The sequence below is a fragment of the Leptosomus discolor genome, chromosome Z (assembly GCF_034619465.1).
Source record: "Leptosomus discolor isolate bLepDis1 chromosome Z, bLepDis1.hap2, whole genome shotgun sequence".
NCBI classification, from domain to species: domain Eukaryota; kingdom Metazoa; phylum Chordata; class Aves; order Leptosomiformes; family Leptosomidae; genus Leptosomus; species Leptosomus discolor.
This window is the reverse complement of record NC_141419.1, coordinates 92,641,567-92,662,704: the sequence shown is the minus strand read 5'-3', so window position 1 is coordinate 92,662,704 and position 21,138 is coordinate 92,641,567. Positions and strand designations below refer to the sequence as shown.

The following is a 21,138-nucleotide window of genomic DNA, read 5'->3' as shown; positions in this document are numbered from 1 at the left end:
GGATACTCTGTATTCAATTTATTTTTCCCAACAAATATTTGAGTCAGTAATATCTCCTCAAGGCAAATTATCCTGTCAGTTGTTTAGAAAAATGTTCTTTCCTTCTTATCCTTCTGGGTTTAGTGGTCTTAATGGTAGGTTCTCAACATGGTACTCAGGCTTTTTTCTCCTTATACTATTATAAAGATACTTTTAACTGAATATCTCTCTCTATATCCTAGACTTCGATACAAAGGTAAATATTCAGAGAAACATGTTTTCCCTCCCTTTTTCTTCAGGAGCCACCTCCTCTGGTCACCTTTCCACTGATAACACTCACATTCTTTTATCTCCAGTCCCCATTAATTCTAGCTTAAAGCCTTCCTTCCTAAGTTGGTAATCCAAAACTTAGAGAAGCACTTCTTTTTCCTTATGAGATAGAGGCCATCTCTCCTCAGCAGTCCTTTCTCTTCTGTTCTGGAAGAGCTGTGAAAGCTCAGCCACTCAAATTGGCCACAGAAGAATCAGGTTGATTCAAATTAATGAAAAGTTTTTCTCATTTCCCTTTGAACAGCAATTCTCTCTGCACGGCGAGAGATCTACCAGCTGTGAAGTTGACCAAATATTTTGAGTAAAGACACAAAAATTAAAAACCATGGTAAGTGACAGAATCCATGATCAACAAGAAAGAGAATACACATCATGATTTCGAGGGTTTCACAATTCCAGATATTTACATGTGAGAATCCATAAGCATCTCTTGGAAAACAAATGCAACTGCTCTGGCAGTATCAGAGTTACACAGGAAAACAATTAACAGGTTGCTAATGAGTGGCCATGGGGTTTGCAGTTTTTCAGATCCTCCTTTTCAGACTAAACCAGGTACAAACTCTGCTGGCAGCACCGTTAGTCTTCATGACATCTGGAGCCTGAATTTAAGCTTTCCTGTATCAGCACCTTTTTGCATCAGTGTGGAAGTGGCGATGGAGAGAGATTTGCTAACGGACTGTCACAGAGCAGAAGACAACTGCAGCCTACAGCCACTCCACGTCAAGACCAGTGTCACAATGGACTCTCTCATTAAGCCTTTAAAGGGCAAAAATCCCGAGACAAAAACTCCCACCTACTTCCCTCCCACCATGCCAAGCCACAGCCTTACCACAGATAGGATCTTCACCAGACAAAAAAGCACAGTGCTCGTCTTCATCAAAGCCTCTACTTCCCTCAGCTCCGCTTTACTGATATATATACACCGTAATTCAGGAAGTGCCCTCCTCACGAAAGATTTCCTGTATATGCAAATACATAGAATCACAAATATTTATGTATGTCCTTAGCAAACAATTCTTGTAACTTGCAGACAAACTGTGACCTTCCTCATATCTAGTCCTGCTATTTTACTTTAGTATTTCCTCCAAATCCTGGTCTGTCTTTGTCCTGCCCTTTTGTTTTTCCCACTGTCAATACAGAAGTCCGTAGTTGATAAAATTCCTGTTCTTTGATCAAGCCTCAAGGACAAGAACATCACTGACATCTTGGATGTAGCAATTACTTCTGTTTAGTTCTTGATCTGTGTATTCCTCTGTTTTCCCTGAGTGGCAACCTCTTTGTTCTAACTTACAAGCAAACAAAATTCTAGATATAATTGCAAGAACTGCCCAGTGTATACAAATGAAAAGTTTTTTCTGTCGCTATATATGGGATCAAATCCCTCTTTTAAAATACTCTTTAAGGGCCATAAAAATCTTGACAGCATTTAAAAACATTACTTTTATGTGAAACCAGTTGTCTCCACTTACTAATGGTGTTTTATTGGCATTTTTAAATTTTATTCTAGTCTTATTGGACTTTCTATTGATTCCAACCAGAAAGTGTCACTTACTCTCTGCTTGGTTTCATGTGCTTAAGGTCCTTTTACCTTGTGCAGCACAGTACCTCACAGAGTGGACCTGAGGCACGATCAAAGCCTTTCACACCTGGCCAATATAAAGTTAGTAAAGATGTATGTTCAATAATGTAAACAGTATTTTTAGTTCTTATCTAGGCCTGGGTGCCATAAACCCCAATATAAAGTTAGTAAATATGAATATTCAATAATGCAAACAGTATTTTTATTTTTTATCTAGGTCTGTGTGCCATAAAAGCCCAAAAAGCTGTGCTGAAATTCTCCATCAAAGTACATTAAGTGATAAAGGAGAAATATCTGGAAGCCAATAAAAAAAAAACCCCTCTGAAGAATGAGGAATTTCACAAATATGGATAGGTATGAGGATTCTCCATGGGGGAACTGATGAAAAAGCTTCTAACTAGTACAAGAACTCTGCCCTAACGTCAAGAGAAGTCCCAAGGGACCAGGGGGAGCTTTACCTTTGGCCTACGCACCCCTGCAAGCAGGATACAAGGGGAGCATGGCAGAACCTCGCAGTGATCTCAAGTCTTGCTTTGAGCCCACCTTCCTGGCGCCACCAGCACCCCAAGGTGCACTGGTACACCCGGACACCTCCACCTGCCTTCCTCCCATGAGCTCTACAGGCGCAAGCCCCTTCAGAAACAGGAGAGCTCCGACAGCTCGGGCAGTGCCACACGAGTTGTGCTGAGCCTGAGCTGTCGGAGCTCCAACGCTGCAGCACGCACAGGCTCTGCGCAGCACCCGGACCAGATTCACCCTGATCCACGCTCGGACACGCGCTGTATCAGGGAAAAACCCTCATCTTCCCTTGCACATGTGAATTCCCGCGACAAAGTGACCTCCGGCACACAGATCCTGTCTTAATGCAGACTGGAGCCGTACCGGCAGTGCCAGTTGGTTAGTACGTTCATGCTTCATCAAAGCTTCTACAAGAAAGTTTTCTAGAGGTGTCGCTTCATCTTCTGTGCTCTCATTTCAGGTGTAGCTCCCTGCCTTTGAGAAAGGCCAATAAAACCTGTCCAAAATATGTTATTGTGTATCACTTATGATCTAATTATGCTCTCATGATGCCACAACAGTCATAAAATGAAGTCACTATTATCTCTTTACTTACTAATTCTTAACAGGAAGATGGGAGAAATACGTAGCTAATCTTCTGTCTACTTTTTCGTCTGGTTTCTATTTAATTTCTCAGAATCAGCACATGCTCAGACAGCTGCTTTCTCATATGTACCTATAAATATCCAGATTAAAAGGAAACAGTTCACTAGAAAGGCACGTTGCCATACATGGTTTGTTTACCAACAGCATGCAACACTAGGCTACACTCTACAAGCCTCAGAAGAGGTACAAAAGGCTTCTTTCAAAGTGTTCTGTCAATACATTCCAATTCAAAACTCAAATTACTGCTTACAGCTTTTCTCTTTGTCTCTCAATTCGCTGTTGCCCCTCTCCCCTGCACATGTCCCGGTGTTTATCAGGGGCTTTGGCAAGCTAATTCTAGGCAATTATGCTGAAAAAAATATATATACTCTATTACTTCTCTGCCTATTTAGGCCCACTGAAGGATTTTATCTGCTCTAAAGCAAAGAACAAAGCCAAGGAACCTGGAAGGGAGCTAGGACATCCCAGTAACAGCAAGAACCAGCTGTGGGATCAGCCCAGCTGAACCATCCTGTGCCCCTGAAGAGAATGCCTCTACAAGAGCCTCCTCTCCCCAAAGAGCCAGGTTTTACCAGGAGGTGAAAGGGGGACAACTCTAAAAGACTTCAGCCACTTTTTGATATAATATATTTGGCAAGTTTGCGGTCAGGGAACAAGGAGCATACAATTACATCAACTCAACCACTGTTAGAAAGAACAGCCCTGAAAATATTATGCAATTATGTTATTGCTAAACCTTACTGCTTCACTTTACACATGATATTGAGCTCCCCCTGCCTGTAATAGGCCATGGAATGAAGCGAGGACCAGAATTGACCATATAGTTTAGGTTTTTTGTAAATTTTTATAAACACACAGAGATTCTTCCATGAACGTTCACGTTATTTTAATTCAATATTCTTTAAAGAGCGGCATCTCTCGTCACATTGTTGGATGCTACTGGCAGTGCTAATACTCAATTCATCTTTGAAGTAATTAATGAAAAGAGCAAGTATGTACAGAAACGCTGGATGCAACATTTGAGAACACGCACTGGTTCAGCTTTCCAAAAAAAATTTGGACCAGCGGCTGGGCCGACAAATTAAATTGCACAATATTAAAACAGTCTTAGGTATCAGCTTCATAGATCAGGGGTTTTTTCTTGTTTATCTTCACCATCATCAGGCTGCTCTTGTTGGTCACCATTATCTTCAACAAGACTTTTAAGACGGGACAAATGGTGTAATGCCCTAGATTGGGAAAAAACAGAAGACTTTAACAACAGTGTATGTATGACTATTTACACTTAACACAAAATGATGTTCATTTCTTACAAGCAGCTTCACAGTTTGGATGGTATTATATACAGTTTACATCTCCATGTCTAATTCCACTTTTAGAGATTATAAAATACACCAAGATGTTGGTTTTGAAAAGATAAAACACTTTTTGGAACTGAAATTTTAAGCAGTCTTCTCAAATATAGGTGCTCACAAACACATTCACTATGAAATTATTACAGAAAGGGTATTTAGCACAGGATGTTAAACACTACAAAACATTCTGTTCTACATAATCCCCTGTTTTCCATTCTGTCTTTTCTTAAACTTAGTATTTCTTTAGTCACTTAACTGTTCAGTAGGACTCATTTCATTTACGAAATATGTTTTCTAGAAATTATGTAGTGAAGAAAAGTATGAAAATATTTTGTCCCATATTAAAATAATCAGACTTGGAGAAGTTTGTAAAGTCCACCTATGTGTAGCAAGAATTAACCTATTGATATAGATGAAATACAAATATTTATCTACAGAGATTTACAGAGTCCACCTCGGGGACCATTCACTAGATACTTCTCTGCTCCATGAACTACAATGGTTTTAATTATTCACCACTGGCTTATTCTTAACAAAGCTTTCAGATCACATGACAACACTCTCAGCTAATTTCCCATCCCTTTTCTGCACTTTCTGAAAACAGGGAAAAGTCAGAAAAATCAGTGGTCACTTACTTCCGAATAGAGTTAGTAAGAGGGATCATTTCACTGTCACACAGTTTCAATTCAGCCTCTGCTTTTTCAGAAAGCTTAAAAAAAAAAAAACACAAAAAAAACTGTTACCAAAGGGAAGGAAAAGTAGCTGAATAGGACAGAAAACACGGAATTTTTATAGCACATTGCATTGCAAAGTATTGCCAACAACTTTACAGCATCATAAAGTGATTCAGGCCGGGAGGGCCCTCAGGAAGCAGGTTCCCGCTCAAAGCAGAGGCAGCTGTGAGTTTACAGCAGGTTGCTCGGGGCTTTAGCCAGCCCAATCTTGAAATCCTCCAAGGCCAGAGACTGCACAACCTCTCCTGAACAGCTTGTTCCAGCGCTTGGCCGTCTTCTGGGTTAAAAAGTTTCTCCCAATGTTCCTGTTGCACCTGATGCCCGTTTCTCATCCTTCCACCACTACGAAGCCTCTGGCTCCATCTTCTTGATGCCTGTTTCGCTACGACGGTTTCTTCCTCGCCAGGTGCCGGGCCTTGCATTTGCCCCTGCTGAATTTCACGAGGTTCCTGTCGGCCCATTCCCCCAGGCCGCCTCATCCACCTATATGTAGAGCACTCAATTCCCTACTGAGTACAGGACACAGGGTTTATGACCTGTACACAAGCAACACCATGAAAAAGGTAAAAAGAGATAATAAAGTCCATGAAATGATTTTGAAACAAAAGTGCCACAGAATACCAACTCTCTGATGCCAAAGGAAGCAAAGATAAAGAATATCGAGCTTATTAAAAATTTGCTACGTGCCCCTGAATGCCTAGAATTAAACAATTTGAGAAGAGAACTTTTTTCCAGAGCACAGCTGTTGCTAGAGCAGCAGAGGACAGCACCGTCTGCTCTCTGCGGGCAGCACTGCCTGAAATGCCGCCATCTCCTGGCTTACAAGGACTGATTTCTGCAGCACCGCTGAGGCCACCGGCGAGTTCCCGACCTGCCACCCAGAGCCGCTGCAAAGGGGAGAGGCCGCGGCAGATCCAAGCACAGAGCCTCCGATTTGCAGCAGCAGCAAGACACCGGGGATTTAGGGCAGAGAGGCCTTGAGCACATGCTCCTGAGGGCAAACTGGATCGAATCTGCTGGCAGTGCTCTTCCTAAGGTGGCTGGAAACCAAGCCTACAAAAGGACTACCGTTTTTTCTCAGCAATGGACAGAGCACACAGATTTTGACAAGGTACAACATAAGGAAACCGACTACTTACTTTTTCAAACTCTTCCTGTTGCTCAGCTGTTTCATGCTGGCTTAAACTTCCCTGAATTGCTTGAAGTTTAAACAACATCAGCTTTAAGTCTTCAAGGGGTCTGTGATGCTGACCACCAGAACAAGCATTTTCCTAAAGGAAGACACAGGGAATTTGTTCATACTGCAGCACATTTAACACACCCAACTTTTGAAGTTTCCCTGAAAGGCTAATTTCTAGGAGTGTTTCCCTCTAACCTGTTCTTTAAAGGTGTGTTTATAAATGGTAGATGTACGATGCCACACTGGTTCATCTTAATTTATGCCCTTGTACGGTCAGTGAAATCACTGTAAATACAGATGTTGTTGGGAAGACATGAAATGACACAGACAGGCCTCAGCCCTGGCTTGTGTAAAATAATTCCAGCATATTAAGACTGTCAGTGCTTGTAATGCTGTGACAGGTTTCAACGTTTCATAACTGACAGAGCGAGTAAGCTCCCTTAAGGACAGACATAGATTTATTCATATAATTAGCATCTATATGATATCTGCTCATTCTATAATCAAAAAAGCAAATTAACTCAGCGACAAAAATTTGTGGACAGTCTAGAAATACTTTGGTCTAGAAACGTCTGATGGTCTAGCACAGCCAAGAGAACAGGAAGCACGAAATACAGCAAAGCACCATTCATCGGGCAGAATAATTTGAGTTACTCACGCACATTGTTAAGTTCTGAGTCAATTAACTCCTCTGGGAAACAGAAGTATGTGCCATAATGGAAGAACGTAAAGGGTAATGCTTTGTTTACTAAAGGATGGGAAAACAGAATCGTAGAGCAGTTACGATTCAAGGACAATAGGGCAGAAAGTAAAGGAAACATACCAGTACCTAAATTACCAGTATGCCTTTCGACGAGAACACTGGGCTCAGTGCTCCTCTCCCTAGCTGAGAAAAGTGTTCATTAATTAAAATGAACGACTGAATAATATGAAGACTGCCAAGAAGGTGATGAATATGTAAGAATGGGAATAAAGTAATGAATAATCAAAAGAGAGTAAATTCAATCCATGATCCAATTCCAGCGCAACAGCGTAGATAATAAGACACATACTACTTAATTTACCTCTTGAACTTGACTCATACCCAGCAGTACACAAGCCAGGCTGGGAAATTAGTATTTAATTCATCACGTATTGATGTATTTAATAAATTGCATTTAATAATAAAATGTATTTAATAAATAATAAAATAATAAAATGTATTTAATAAATACATCAGTAACAAAAAAAAGTCTTCCTTTTCTCAAGGCAGGAAAATTACTATTTAAACAAAACATGGAGTGTAAAACTATTACTATGCAAAGCATTTTATAGTTAGATGCTTTCTTAATCATAATTGTGTCCAAGGGTTAGATTATAGGAGTTAATGAGTACGAACTCATCATGCTCAAATATGACTGAACTACTGCAGTTCGACTTGCTACTTTATCTATTATAGGAGAAGAAAAACCAATTTACAGGCACTCCCCTTCTAATATTCACCAGACTCACGTATTTTGGCCACTCTCAGGAATAAATACTCAATTTTACCAACCTTATTTTTGTCATTTAAACAGTCTTCCAAGAACTTATGGATGATATCTGCCTTCGGGGACGGTAGAGCATTCTCCATGTCCTCACAGCACACAGGCACTGGTGGTTTGCTAAACCAATGTGAAACATGCAATGGAGAGTAACAACAGGTTTATAAACTACAGGAATTGGTTTAGGATATAGTTACTGTGATGAAACCAGATATATTGCACCTAGGCAGCACCAAGGGGGCACTGAGTAGCCCCATCAGCACTTTGGTGCGTGTGAGAGAAACACACAAGCATTGTTTCCAGCTTTTCCAGTAAATCCATCAATTTAAGTTCCATTAAATAATTTTGCTCTTGAAATAAGTATCTTTGTGTATCAATGATATATAAGAGATATTATTAAAAGGCAACTTACAAAGCACCTGGAGCATTTTCCCATGATCTTTCTGCTCCTAGTATATCTGTTGTAGAAGGGCTGCCATCATTTTCCAGATTATTTGCCAGATCTTCAGCTGAACTCTCCAGACCTCTGGCAGCCTTCAAGGTAAGTAGCTCAAACTGGTCTTCTGAAAAAGAAGGCCACAGTGTGTTCAACCCTCTTCAAGGGCATTATTTCCACATTATTTTTCACTTTATGTAATACTCAAAGAACATTAGTACAGACAAATTAGCACTGGAAATATTTTACAGTGAGTATAGCCCCAATACAAGCCTTTGGTTATCTTGGCATGGCAGTATGGCACTTAAATCAGCAGTACCAAATGGGATTCTGCAAGGATCTAGCCAGGACATTTTTACGTAAAATAGTCAAGCATTTCTTCTCCTAACTCAGGTAAAATAAGTATCATATGCAGCATTCGAGATTATTTCATGTTTTTGCTTTGCTTTCATGCTGTAGAAAATATAATTAATTCACAATATGACATTAAATAATACTTATGAATACTGTAAGTTCTCACGTTCATTTTCTTATTATTTTGTACAGGGTTTTCTAATAGCTGCTTTTACAGACACCTGGGAGAGACATCAGGCACACACAGACATGCAAATCACATATACAGTCACACACAGGACTCGCATTTAAAAATAGGTCGAGACAAGCGCTCAGAATGACAGACACTCTCATGTTTTGGGGTTGTTCTGATCCAATCGATTGGTAAAGTTTTCTGTGTGGAAAAAGGTATAACACTGTATGTAAGAGTTCATGATGCACACACACACGAAAGGTTTTTGCAGACATCTGTATATCTGGCATTTTGCCACTTGGCGTGCACAACATAACCTTTTAACTTAGCTTATACATAGAACACCTCTTGGAAAAAGGGAGACACCAATATTTATGGTTTGCATAACAAAGAAAAATATTTTTCTTTTTAAAGGAGTGAGCTTAGAAGTGAAGGTAATTCATGCTGATCCCTCATTCCAAAGCAAATCTTGCTGATCTTTTCACAATACAAAGCTGGTGCTTCACCACAGGAGGAACCCCCTGCTTCTGAGAAGCGATGGCCTGCTGCAAAGGGTGGTGGCTACATGAGAGATTCCCAAGGAAAGCCTTTACATAAAATGAATGGGTGACCTAAAGATACGGGTTACAAATATCTCCCGCTGCCTAAAGTAGAGAATAAGACTGCATGATGAATTACATTTCTTACCAATTTGACAGGTTCATTTACATTATGTTTAGGAATCTCTCCCTCCCAAGGTTACACTTCATGTAATTTAATTTAATCCTTGAAATTCTATTAAAATATTTATGGACTTACTGTCGTTATCTTGCAGTAAGGTACTAAATATGCCAGTGTAATAAATATTCTTTGCTTAAAGGGAATGCTTAAATATTGATTTATATATGAAAACTTGCAGTATAAAAGCTGTTTTAACTTAGTCAACTACTACTAAGTGCTTTGAGTCATTTGTCAAAGATGGACGTGAACAAATCTACTGTACAGCGGTCAGACTAACATGGCTTGAGAGCGTTGGTTTAAAAAACATCCGTGTCCTTACCCGCATAAAAACCCAAATTATATGAAATAGTTACCTCCAAACAGCTTTTTGGTGTGTCTTGAAAACGAGTTATCAAACTGGAAGCGTGCAGCCGGGCTGTCATCGTTGCAACTTCCTTCTAGGTTATCATCTCTTGCATCCTGACAACCAAGTTGTTCCAAAAAATTAGGACTGTCCTGATTTACAGAGTGTCTTTTCTCCAGGATCTCAAAAGCTTGTGAAGGGGAAGCTGTGCCTCGTATATTAAGATTTTGACCACTCCTTTCAGAAAAAAGGTTGTAGCTCTTAAGCCAGAGTGGATAGTGAGAATTGGGAATACTACTTATCCCCGAGACACTTAAGTCAGACTTCTGGCTGGTAAGCCACCTTGGATAATTTTTAAGAGGAAAAGTGTTAGACTTCTCTCCAAAAGACAAGGGTCTCGAGATTCCTTTAGAGGAGACAGAATGGTACCTCTCGGGCGTAGACACACCGTGTTTCTTTCTGCTGAAGTCTTTGTGTGGATTCTGGTGAGCAACAGCTTTGCCATCCTCCTGGAGACTGAAACCGCTTTCAGCATCGAGTGCTGAGGTTTGGTAAGGGCAGAAAGATGTTTTAAGGGATAGTCTGTTCCACTCACTACTTTGAAGGCTTGATTTAAAAGGAGTATGCTGGACCAAGGGCAGAGATCCATCTGCTGGAAATGCCAACAGATCATCTGTCGCAAGGCTGACCGAGTCTGGGTCACACTCACTCTGCCTTCTAGAGGGCAAAGCAAGAGAACCCAGTCCTACAGGCTGATTCAAATAATTCAGTGCTGAAAAACAAAGATATTTTACATGAACTGCTAGACTTTGAGCATACCAAAAGGATACAGTCATAAGATCTAACATGCAGTTAATCGTTTAGAGATGAAATATATTCTTTACCAGGGGGTACTAGATTACAGTTCCTGCAAGAGTGGTTCCATTTCTAACTAGAATCTTGATAAAAACCTTACCAGTCAGAAGCTACCCCTCCTTTCACAGTACAAAACACTTACAGCTTTGAGTGCTTTCTTTAGTGAAATGGAGCACATTTACTGCAGCACAACACAGCTAAAAGCAACAGCTTGCAAGGCAGGTAGCCACGTAACGGGCCTGTAGACTCATTTTGTGATTCTACAGACTCTTACTGTGTAAGATTAGACTTGACAGTTTTTCAGGGAAGAATTATAGCATTAAATCCTTTTTTTAACTGAAACTACAAAGCACTTGGATTAAAAAAAATGGGTTTTCCTCAGCTAGCACCTAGAAATTATTTTTTCTCACTTCCACTGTTACAGCAGTAAGTGAAATCTGTATATTACAGAACATTGTAACTTATAAAACATAGATGCAGCCTAGCTAATACGTGAAGGGAGCTAATTAGATTTCTGCAAAGAACAGCAACAGAAAAGTTTCAGAGTTAAAATGTGGAGAACTAACATCTTTCATAGAACAGCCTCTCATTTTTAGTGACAATCAGAATTCTTATTATTGTTTGGGAAATCAGTTAAACATAAGTAGAAGGTGGTTTGTATTAGAAAAATAAAACCCAAAAGCTAAACACAGCTAAAACCCAGCTGTCTGGCTAAGAGAAAGAAAGGAAAGGTGTGAAACCAGAGGAAGGTTACAGGCTACAGTGAATTAAAAAAAGCTCTGAATAATATGATATGCTACCATCACTGTCCATGCCAAGGCACCCCAGGAAAGCATCCTTTTTCAGGTATGAAGTTTGCCTTTGTTATTTCAGATGTAATGGACACAGCATTTACAATACAAATTAGCTCAAGCACAGTCATCTACTATAAGATCTTCTCATAAAAGTTCATATAATCAATTATCTATTTATTTGAGATAACTAATAATTACAAAAGCCACATACGTTACCCAGTTGGGTCAGACTTCAGGCCCAAAGGTACATTCTACAAAAATCAATGGATAAGAGGCAAATTTCATTCTAAGACAAAGCAGTGTTTAAGGGAACTCCTTCCATTAACTAGGTTCTGATCTTACTTAGTCTGGAAAGGAAACTGAGATTTTTTTCCAAGACTCAGGTTTAAGCAATGATTTACACTGTCTTTAGCATATATTCACACATACAAAATGCAGTTTCTATTCCACACTCTGGAATTTATTATTGCATCTATGAGGATCATCATGCATTCTCACCAATCCACCAAGCATTTCAGAAAGAGCATGACAGAGAATATTGCTAGCCATGACCAAGCAGCATTTACCATACCATAAAGACTTGCAAGTAGTTGTGCAGGGAATATTCAACGAAACACACTTGGAGTGAGACAAGGAGTCCATCGGCCGTGAAAACAAGAGAGTAGCAAACACCAAAGCTTATTAAACACCACATTTGCAGAAACATACCATGTTTTTCTTTAGCACGGTGCTTTGGAAACTTCACTTTTTTGGGAGTGCTTTGCCATATGCAGATTTTTCCAGTGCTTCTTTCTGAAAATGTGAGACTTAAGTCGAAATCTTCAATATAAGCCTCCAAAGCCTCAGATGCAGAGCTGTAAACCTTGTCCTTGTAGCAAATCAAGGTGTCCGAGTATGGATTATTGCTGTGAATGCTGTAGTTTGTTAAAAGAGACGATACTGTTGAATCAGAGCAGACACTGCTTTCTTTTATTGGGCTCGTCATGGTTTTTATCCAGGTTTCTGTTCAAATCTTCACTCATCTTTTTAATCAATCTAAATAGAAAAAGAAACAAAAACACAAGTGACCATCTGCACTGAAACGTCTTCTCATAGACTGTAACGTACCTAGGATGTTTTACTTTTGTTCTGTAATTCTTAATATTCTCCTAAAAATGACTCTTTAGCTATTCAACTTGCTACTTTTCAAAGCAGCATATGTCATACATATGTGCCACCCCTAGAAAAGTCAAAGGCAGAAAATAAAGGGTCTGGAAAAAAAAAAAAAAGATAACAATAGGGAAAACTTCCTGTAATCGAAACTTTAGCAGTGGAAAAAAAAATACACAAGAGTTATATCTAATATTACATGTATACAAGGATCAGCACGCAACACCAGCGTAAGGATTTACATGAAAAAGGCACAGTGGGGGGCAGCTCTTACATGAAAAAGGCACAGTGGGGGGCAGCTCTTCCAAGGCCGAAGGGGTTTTCCCCAGAAAGCCAAGGAGCTGGGCTAGGCATCGGCCCCAGGGCTGCACTCCTGGCATAGGGACCTCCCAGGCCCCACCGTAGAAGCATTTAGGTTGGAAAAGACTCTAAAGATCATTGAGTCCAACCGCTAACTGAACACTGCCAAGTCCACCATTAAACCGTGTCCCCAAGTGCCACCTCTACACATTTTTTAAACGCCTCCGGGGATGGCAACTCCACCACTTCCCTGGGCAGCCTGTTCCAGTGTTTGGCAACCCTTTCCATGAAGAAACGTTTCCTAATATCCCATCTAAGCCTGCCCAATACAACTTGAGGCCATTCCCTCTTATCCTAGAGCTTGTTCCTTGGGAGAAGAGACCAACCCCACCTCACTACACCCTCCTTTCAGGCAGCTGTAGGGAGTGATAAGGTCTCCCCTTAGGCTCCTCTTCTCCAGGCTGAACACCCCCAGCTCCCTCAGCCGCTCCTCACCAGACCTGTGCTCCAGACCCTTCACCAACACCCTCACACAACACCCCTGGGAGAAGCAGGGCGGGCCCCTACGTCAAGACCCAGCCGTGGCGGGCACCCCGGGCCCCCTTTCCCTCACAAGAAACAGTTCAGCGCGGGGAAAAGACGCACCCAACGCAGCACAGCCCCTCAGCAAACGCCATGAGGGTGCTCCACCCAGCCCTCCCCGCGATCCCCCGGCTTCCCCACCCCACAATTCGGCGGCTCCTCCGGGCTTTGCCGCGCAGCGATTTTGAAAGGACCGCACCCCTGTGCAAAATGGCGGCGCGCAGGCGCAGGGGCGGCCGCGGTGCCCTGCGGGAGTTGTAGTTCAAAGGCGGGCGGGAGGCGCCGCTCTAGCCAGGACTACATCTCCCGGCATGCCCCGCGGCGAGAAGGCGGGAGGGCGCCGGGCGCAGGTCTCTCCGCTCCGCTCCGCGCCGCTGAGGTGAGTGCGAGCCGCCGCCGCTCCCGCCTGCCCCAAGCCCCCGCCGGTGGGGCTGCCGGCCCGCCCGCCGCTTCTCCCGGGGCGCTGGCCCCGCCAGGGTGGACTGTCCGCAGCCCCTCTGGGGGTGGGCGCCGTGCCCGAGCGCCGCCTCCGCCGGGGTGAGGGTCCCGCCGGCCAGGCCTTCGGCTCCTTGCGGCGGTCGGCTTTGCGTGTCAGCGCTCCCCGAGCGGGCTCCGGGGGCTGGTGGGCCCGGGCAGCGCGCCGCCTCGCCGGAGGCGCCGCCACATCATGCCGGGTTGAGGCTGTGTGCTCGTCCGTAGCCCTCGGCGGGCACCCCGCCTTCGGGGGCACAAACCGGGCACCTGGTTAAATTCCGCAGGGTGTCCCTGAGGGAACTCTGGAAAAGTCTGTGCGACCTGTTAGACGAGGCAGTTCCGTAAATGTTTAGGTATGAAGTTAACTTTGTGTGAGGGACTGGTCCAGAAGTGTTCGGTGCTGCTGGCCTGCAAATCGGTTTTAGATTGGATATTAGGAAAAATTTCCTTACGGAAAGAGTGGTCCAGCCCTGGCACAGGCTGCCCAGGGCAGTGGTGGAGTCACCGTCCCTGGAGGTGTTCACAAACTGTAGATGCGGCACTTGGGGACACTGTTTAGTGGGCACGGTGGGGTTGGGTTGGACTTGATGATCTTCAAGGTCTTTTCCCACCTTAATGGTTCTAAGAGAGATACTGCACATGTTGGGGGGGGGGGGGACACGGCACAGCTCCAGCACCCAGGAGATACCAGTCAGCGTTGGGCTGGGCTGGGAAGAGTTGGGTGGAGGATGTCTTAGTAAGGGTGGCTTTTGCAGCCTTGCTGCTGCGCTGTTGCTAGAGCCAGGCCTCTCGCTTGCCAACGAGTCTAATCCATATCACAGCCTGTAACGATTGTTGCATAAAGCTGTGGTGTGAGAAGAATCTCTCCAATTGTTTGAGCCTCCTGTGTTTTAACTGGACGAGTTGGCTGCTGATCTAATGGCTTTAGCAAAGCGTGGCAGGGTCAGAGTCTCAGGTGATAAACTGTAGGGAGGGGAAGTTTTAATGTGGAGTAGTGACGGATTTAATGTGGAGTGAATGGTGTGTCTCACCAGATGCTGTAATTCATTCTCTCAAGATCCACATCAGCGGCTACTTCTCAGTAGCCCAGACTGGAAGTCAGTTACAGAATTTTGTTTAAATAATGACTGTCTTTTTCTGAAATCGATGAATAAAAAGCTAATTTGCTAAAGATACTTAATGTATACTAAAGCCTGTGGAAAGAATACAGGAATGAGCCCTATGTTTTTTGCTCTTTAAAGAATGCTTTTATCATGTACCAGCAAATTGCTTTTAAATCTTTACAGATAAATGGACTATAAGAAAATAGTGGATGAAGTTTCAGAAAAAATTTTATCATACAGTCAAGATACTTCAGGATGGAGAGTGGTAAAAGTTTCAGTAAGCAAATATTAGTTACCATTGGTTTTTTGAACTTATTTTTATTAAATATATGTTGTTACAAAGAGTGTTTTAAACTGTTTTCCTTTAAAAATTAGTTGACAAATCTTTACCAACTGCTAAGTTTTTATTTTTCCTTTTTCTACTTTGAGAAAAACGTTACAGTTTCTTCAAAGCCTTCAAAAGAGTACGCAGGAAATATGTAAGTATGTACATTTTGTTATTGTAATGAGTAACAACGTCTCTTTTGAACAGTGACACCCGAGATTGAAGTGGGAAAGCGAACCGTGCTCTGTCCTTCATGAAAGTGTTTAGTTCTGTAGCTGTAGAGAAGGCTTTGTGCTGTAGTTACACCGGGTCAGCAGCAGGGCAGGAATGCAGGGTGGCTTTCCCAAGCAATTTGCAAAGGTGCTGTGAAAATTAAATACTGTGTAACACTTACTGGTATGGAATAAGTAGATATGAGGTCACAGTACGCGCTCGCTCTACCTTATCTGTCCTTTGTACCTTTTTCTTTCTGGACCTGAAACTGAATTAACCGTCCTGAGAACAAGCAGGTCATATAATAACCTCTGGAGCAGCATCCGTCCTCCCCTCTCTTGAGCGATGAGTTCTGTGCGGTTAAGCAGCTCGATTGGACCCAAAGGGTGGAGTTAGGCGAGGCAGACTAAGCTGATCTGGCAGCTGGCTGTCACTGGTAGAGCTGGCTCTACTCTTAACGTTCCTCCTCACCTCTTCCCTACCCTCTGCGATCCCGCTTCTCATTTCTGGTGCCCGTGGCACTCTGCTGGCTGTTCACCGAGCTGATTCAGCTCGTTAAACCAGGGGAAAGGAAACGAATCTCACTGAAGTGTGCAGAAGTGGAGGAAAAGAGGACACTTGCAACATGTCCTTAGCTTCTTTTTTTTTTTTTTTTTGTCTTTTGAAAAGCCTAATGAGTATTAAATTCTGTTAAATGCCAATCTAGACAGATAGGCAGTAGAGGAAATTTGCATCTGATTCTTTTTTTATTCTCAATATGATGAGATGTTTGTGATGGGTGGTATTCTAAATCCAAGAGTCTTGCTTGGCTTTCTAATTAGTTCTGGAGGTTTGAGCAAGGAAGGTGTTAATTACCGAAGACAATGCTCCGTCACTAATACTGCAGAAGAATTACTCTACAGTGTTATAGTGGAAAAGAGGAATATTTCATTAAAATGTTAAAAGTACTGTTATCTTAATGACAATTTGCATACTTTGTATGTGGCATTGTTACTGTATTTCAGGTCTTATGTCAGTACAGGTGGACGAGAGCGAGTGAGGATCTGGTTGCTTAGAATTTGTAAGAATGTACCTAACTTATTTTTTGTGCATGAAAAAAAGATGCGCACGATGAAGCACGAAGCCATTTTCAGTTGTACCCAGATCTGTACATAGCCAGTCCTTTGTAGTTAAGAGAAGCATCATCATGGTTTTGGCCATTTGGTGCAGGGAGCCAGAATCTTTCATTTGTTTGTTTTCGTACAAATCTTCTGTCACATTAACAAGCAGTGCTGGTCCCTAGCGTGCCTTTTGTAAAGGAGTAGTAGCTGTTTCTAGGAGCAAAAGTATAGCTGTTCCCATTTTCAGTTTGGCATTGAATATTTATTAACAGCCTATCGCAAATGCCAGTTACTTTTTTAATTGGCAGGAGGATGAGCAGCTTGACTTGCTCAAAGAAATCAGTGCGGGATGTGGGAGTGAAAAGCGATAGAGATCCTTGCTTCGGTCAGGTGAAGTATTTTCAGCAGAGTTCAGGGAAGCGTTAAGGTGATTGTTCAAGGATGAACAGGATTTCGTTTGGAATCATGTCACCTAACCTCAAGAAGAACGATGGGGTATGTATTTCAGTTTGTATAAGATAACAAGACTAGGTTTGGTGATCCAAGTGGTCTTTACTTCCTCTTTTTCCAGTGTTCCAAATAATCTGCTGGAAACCAAGATGTTTTTTCCCCCCTCTTCTTTTATTCCCCTTTCTTTTATTCTAGCAACTGTGTCTTTCAGAAGCTTTGCCTAGAAGTCCTGGTTAACAACTTGCTCTGAGTTTAGGAGAGGAGATCGTGCAGGACGCAGGCGAGAGTACTTAGGGGATTGGTAAACAGAAGGTCATGGGAGTTACAGAAAGAAAGGGCGTATCCACAGATGAGCACACTGGCTTTAACTGGTCCTGCCCCAGCTTATGTCCGCTGGTTTTGAGCAGGCATTACAGTGTTTTCCATCGCCACTGGACCTGCTGTAGTCAGTGGAGAAGCAAGTTTCTGGAGGAGTTGTAGCCGCCCACGCAGAGTGACGAAACAGAGCCATGGTTTTACAGGGCCTCTGTGGTTGCGTTGGAGCTTGGCTGTCTCTGCTCTTTTGGCCTGGCTCTTTCGGCAGGGTCTGGAAATCTGATTTCGTGTTTCTTAACGCGTTTGCAAGCGCAGCCTCCTTTGAGCTCGTCTGTGGTCACGCAGTGGCCTTCACCTTTGCGTTTAATTGCTGCTCGTGAGTGCTTTCTGCAGTGATTCACTGTTTCTCCAGGAACAAGGCGTGAGAACTCGCAGTATTTGTGAGCGTTACAGGAGTTTCCCATTTCCTTGTGAAAGGCCCCTTTTCCCCGCTCTGAACTTTCCCTTGAACTCCTCAGAAGATTCTGAACAACAGTTGGAGAAATGCCAGGGTGTGCTAGTTCATAAATAGCAAGAAGATTTGCAATCAGTGTCAAAACGGATTGAAAGTGTCTATATAGAAAAAAGAAATTAGTAGATGAGTTGCATATATTTAAATTAACGGGTTCCTATCTCATAGCTCACAAAAATTGATGTAAAATGTGTGGTGTCAAGAATGTAATGGTCTCAAAAATCAGTTACAGAATAATCATTTTTCTTACTACTTGAATTTTAATCAATCCATCAAGTGCAATCACGTTTGTGTAGCCTGCCATCCCCAACTGCTGGGTGCTCGTTATTGTCGAACTTCTTTTGCCAGTTCATGACTGTGAATTCAATATCTGTTTTTTTGCACAATCTAGATACCGTGGAGAAGGGATAATTAAGGAAGTCCCTAGTAAAATTATTCCTTTTATGTATCTTCCTGAATATCGAAACAAATGGGACAAAGCATTGCAATCTTACAAGCTGTTAGAAAGGATTGACCAGGTAATATGATAATTTAATAAAAGATTTTAAGTCTTTCTGCATTAATTTTGGTGACTAAAAACACCTCTACTTGAGCGAAGAAAGCTCTCAATGCAAAATGCAGCGAGGGTCAGTAAAAACTTCTCAAGCTGCTGCTTATGTGATGTGGGTGTGAAACATGTCCTTCCCTGGGTCTCCTGGAGTCGTGCAGATGTGACGACGTAGTGGTGCACCCCACCGTGTCGTCTTTGCCTTTTTTTTTTTTTTGGAACTGGTTTAGTTTAACAGACGACAGGTCTGTGTCCTAGAACTTAATGTGCATTTTAATGCAAACAGGTGTTCTAGCTGTGCTAAGTGTGCCCATTTTGGGGTTTTGCCCAAGGAAAGGCGGCGAGTCCCCACCCTGTGTTACTGGGAGTTCCCTTTCGTGGCTCTCACGGTAGTTGAGCACTAAGTTGTGAGAACTGTTGTCCTACACTAACAGAGGAATGCGTTTTTGCCAGACATTCATTATTCAACCTGTAATGCTGCTTTGCCAATATAATTAAAACTTGGCTTCTTGCATACTAATTCAACAAATTACTGTTACTGCCTTGTAGGACACTGGTATATACCACAGTGTAACACACAGTTACGGGATGGGGCTGATTTCATCAAGAGATTTTGTTGACCTGCTGCATGTTAAACCGTACCCCGGCGATATCCTTACAACTAACTGTAAGTTGTGGGTAACGACCGCCGGTTTGCTTATTTTGGGCTGCATTCTGGAAATCCTGAGGGGAATGGCTGCAGAGTAAGTTCTGCAGCCCCATCGCAGTACGGAGTGCCTCGCTCTGTGAGCGGGCTGCTGGTCTTAACAGTCCCCTCGTGGTTATCCCCAAAACAAGGTGGGGTGAGGTGGTTTGTTTTTTTTTTTAATACTGAGAGTATCAAAATCACCTCTTTGAGGTTGGCTCTGTAAACTTACTCAAAATGTAAAATGATTAAGATACGGCCAACGAGGAAAATACGCCCTGCTACTTCATTTCTCCTTTCTGTGGATCTTAGTACGTGGCAGAAAACAGCATTTTTCATCTTGGAACTTTACTCACCTATCAGTAGTTTTCAAGCCATATTCTTACAAGACTTTATGACGCAAAAGCAATGGGTAACTAACCAAAACACCCCCTCCCAACTGCTGCTGTGCACGCGCGCAGCCGTTTCCTCATCTCTGTGATCGCCTTTACTAATTAATGACAGCTGCTGACAAACTGACTTCTTTGTCCAGAACTAAGCCACACCTCAGCGCTTAATCTCATCTCGAGAATAATACTTTTGGGTATGCCTGCCCAAACGTCTATAGAAATTGTTACGTGTAGTGAATCACTTGCACAAATATTTAAAGTCCTTCAGGCGTTCTGCGCGCCGAAGGGAACGCTCAACCCATCGGTGACCATATTGCGAGATCTCATACTATCCTACAGCAGTTGGTTTTAAAAGGAATTTTGGAGCTGTATGATTGGCATAGATAAACAGAATTATTTTGATTTTGCTTTTTGTGGGTGGTGACGTACAGCTGTCAGCGTGGAGTACTCCAGCTGCCCTCCAACCCCCTCTTGTGTCCGAGGCTACAACAATCCCTGCGGATACGTGTGTTCACCTTTGCCTGAGTAAGTATTTACAGCCCCCCTACATTGGTGTCTGGGGTTACTCAGTTGTCTTCTCTATACACAGCTTAAAAGTGATTGAACCACACCCCTTTTTTAAAAATTTTATTTAGACAGTTTTATTCTGGGGAAATTTTAATGTGACTTAAGACTTTATACATCCCGCACTTTTCTGTACCAGTAATTTCAACAGAGATGGACTCTTAAATTGTAAACGTTTGTACATCTCTGTAAGTTTCGTAGCAAGTGTTAACTGAAGGATTTTGCTCCTTTCCTCACAGGAATCCAGAGCATTCTAAGCTAGTTGTATTTATTCAGCCAGAACTAGGAGGAATGCTCCCAGGTTCTCTCGTGGAGACAGCATTACCTACCACTCTCATAAACTTAATCACCGAAACGAGAGCCGGATTGAAAGGCTTGAAAGACCATAATTAAATGTAAGTGGAAAATAATAAGCACTTAAGTCACACGCATCTCTTACTCGGATTCATTTTTAAAGTAGACGATGAAGTTTATTTCAATTGTGGTTTATGTGGAAATACGTACAGCGTAACTGTCAAAATGGGGAATGATGATTTTTGTCTGTTCTTGGGAATGATGCAAGAATTGAAGTGCCATCAAAGCACAGGATGTCACTTCCAATGTAATCAGGGGATGTTGTGCAGTATTTTTGCACTTTATATGCAGAGAATATATATACACACCTATAAGAATGTGGTGTTAAAATCCCGTAGTCCAATATTTTGCCATAGCTTTAAACACACTCTGATAATTCTTACCTCAACGATGTACTCTTGACCGCAACAAGCAAAGATCTTGTGTACTAGAGACTTTAAACATGTTTATTAAGTGTTCACGTGTAATTAGCAACTATTTCACTGGTTTGGAATGAAATATTTGAGCAAAAGCCTGATGGATTTGTATAGAGCATCTCATTAAAAGCTGCTTTTTATAC

General features: G+C 42.2%; 2 protein-coding genes across 2 annotated transcripts; one reads left to right on the top strand and one right to left on the bottom strand.

Moving 5' to 3' along the window:
• Nucleotides 1-4,172: 4,172 nt before the first annotated feature.
• Nucleotides 4,173-12,503, bottom strand: CZH18orf54 (chromosome Z C18orf54 homolog). Its single transcript, XM_086480193.1, has 7 exons — nt 12,227-12,503; nt 9,880-10,410; nt 8,257-8,407; nt 7,856-7,964; nt 6,281-6,412; nt 5,043-5,116; nt 4,173-4,281 (listed from the first exon to the last, which is right to left on the bottom strand). Exons 1-7 carry the CDS (start codon nt 12,501-12,503, stop codon nt 4,173-4,175), a joined length of 1,383 nt encoding a protein of 460 aa, XP_086336319.1.
• A 1,388-nt stretch (nt 12,504-13,891) lies between these two features.
• Nucleotides 13,892-20,635, top strand: STARD6 (StAR related lipid transfer domain containing 6). The gene is made up of 7 exons (XM_086478994.1): nt 13,892-13,928; nt 15,310-15,403; nt 15,556-15,605; nt 18,432-18,558; nt 19,137-19,254; nt 20,093-20,186; nt 20,465-20,635. Exons 2-7 carry the CDS (start codon nt 15,314-15,316, stop codon nt 20,616-20,618), a joined length of 633 nt encoding a protein of 210 aa, XP_086335120.1. The 5' UTR covers nt 13,892-13,928; nt 15,310-15,313; the 3' UTR covers nt 20,619-20,635.
• The last annotated feature ends 503 nt before the right edge of the window (nt 20,636-21,138 follow it).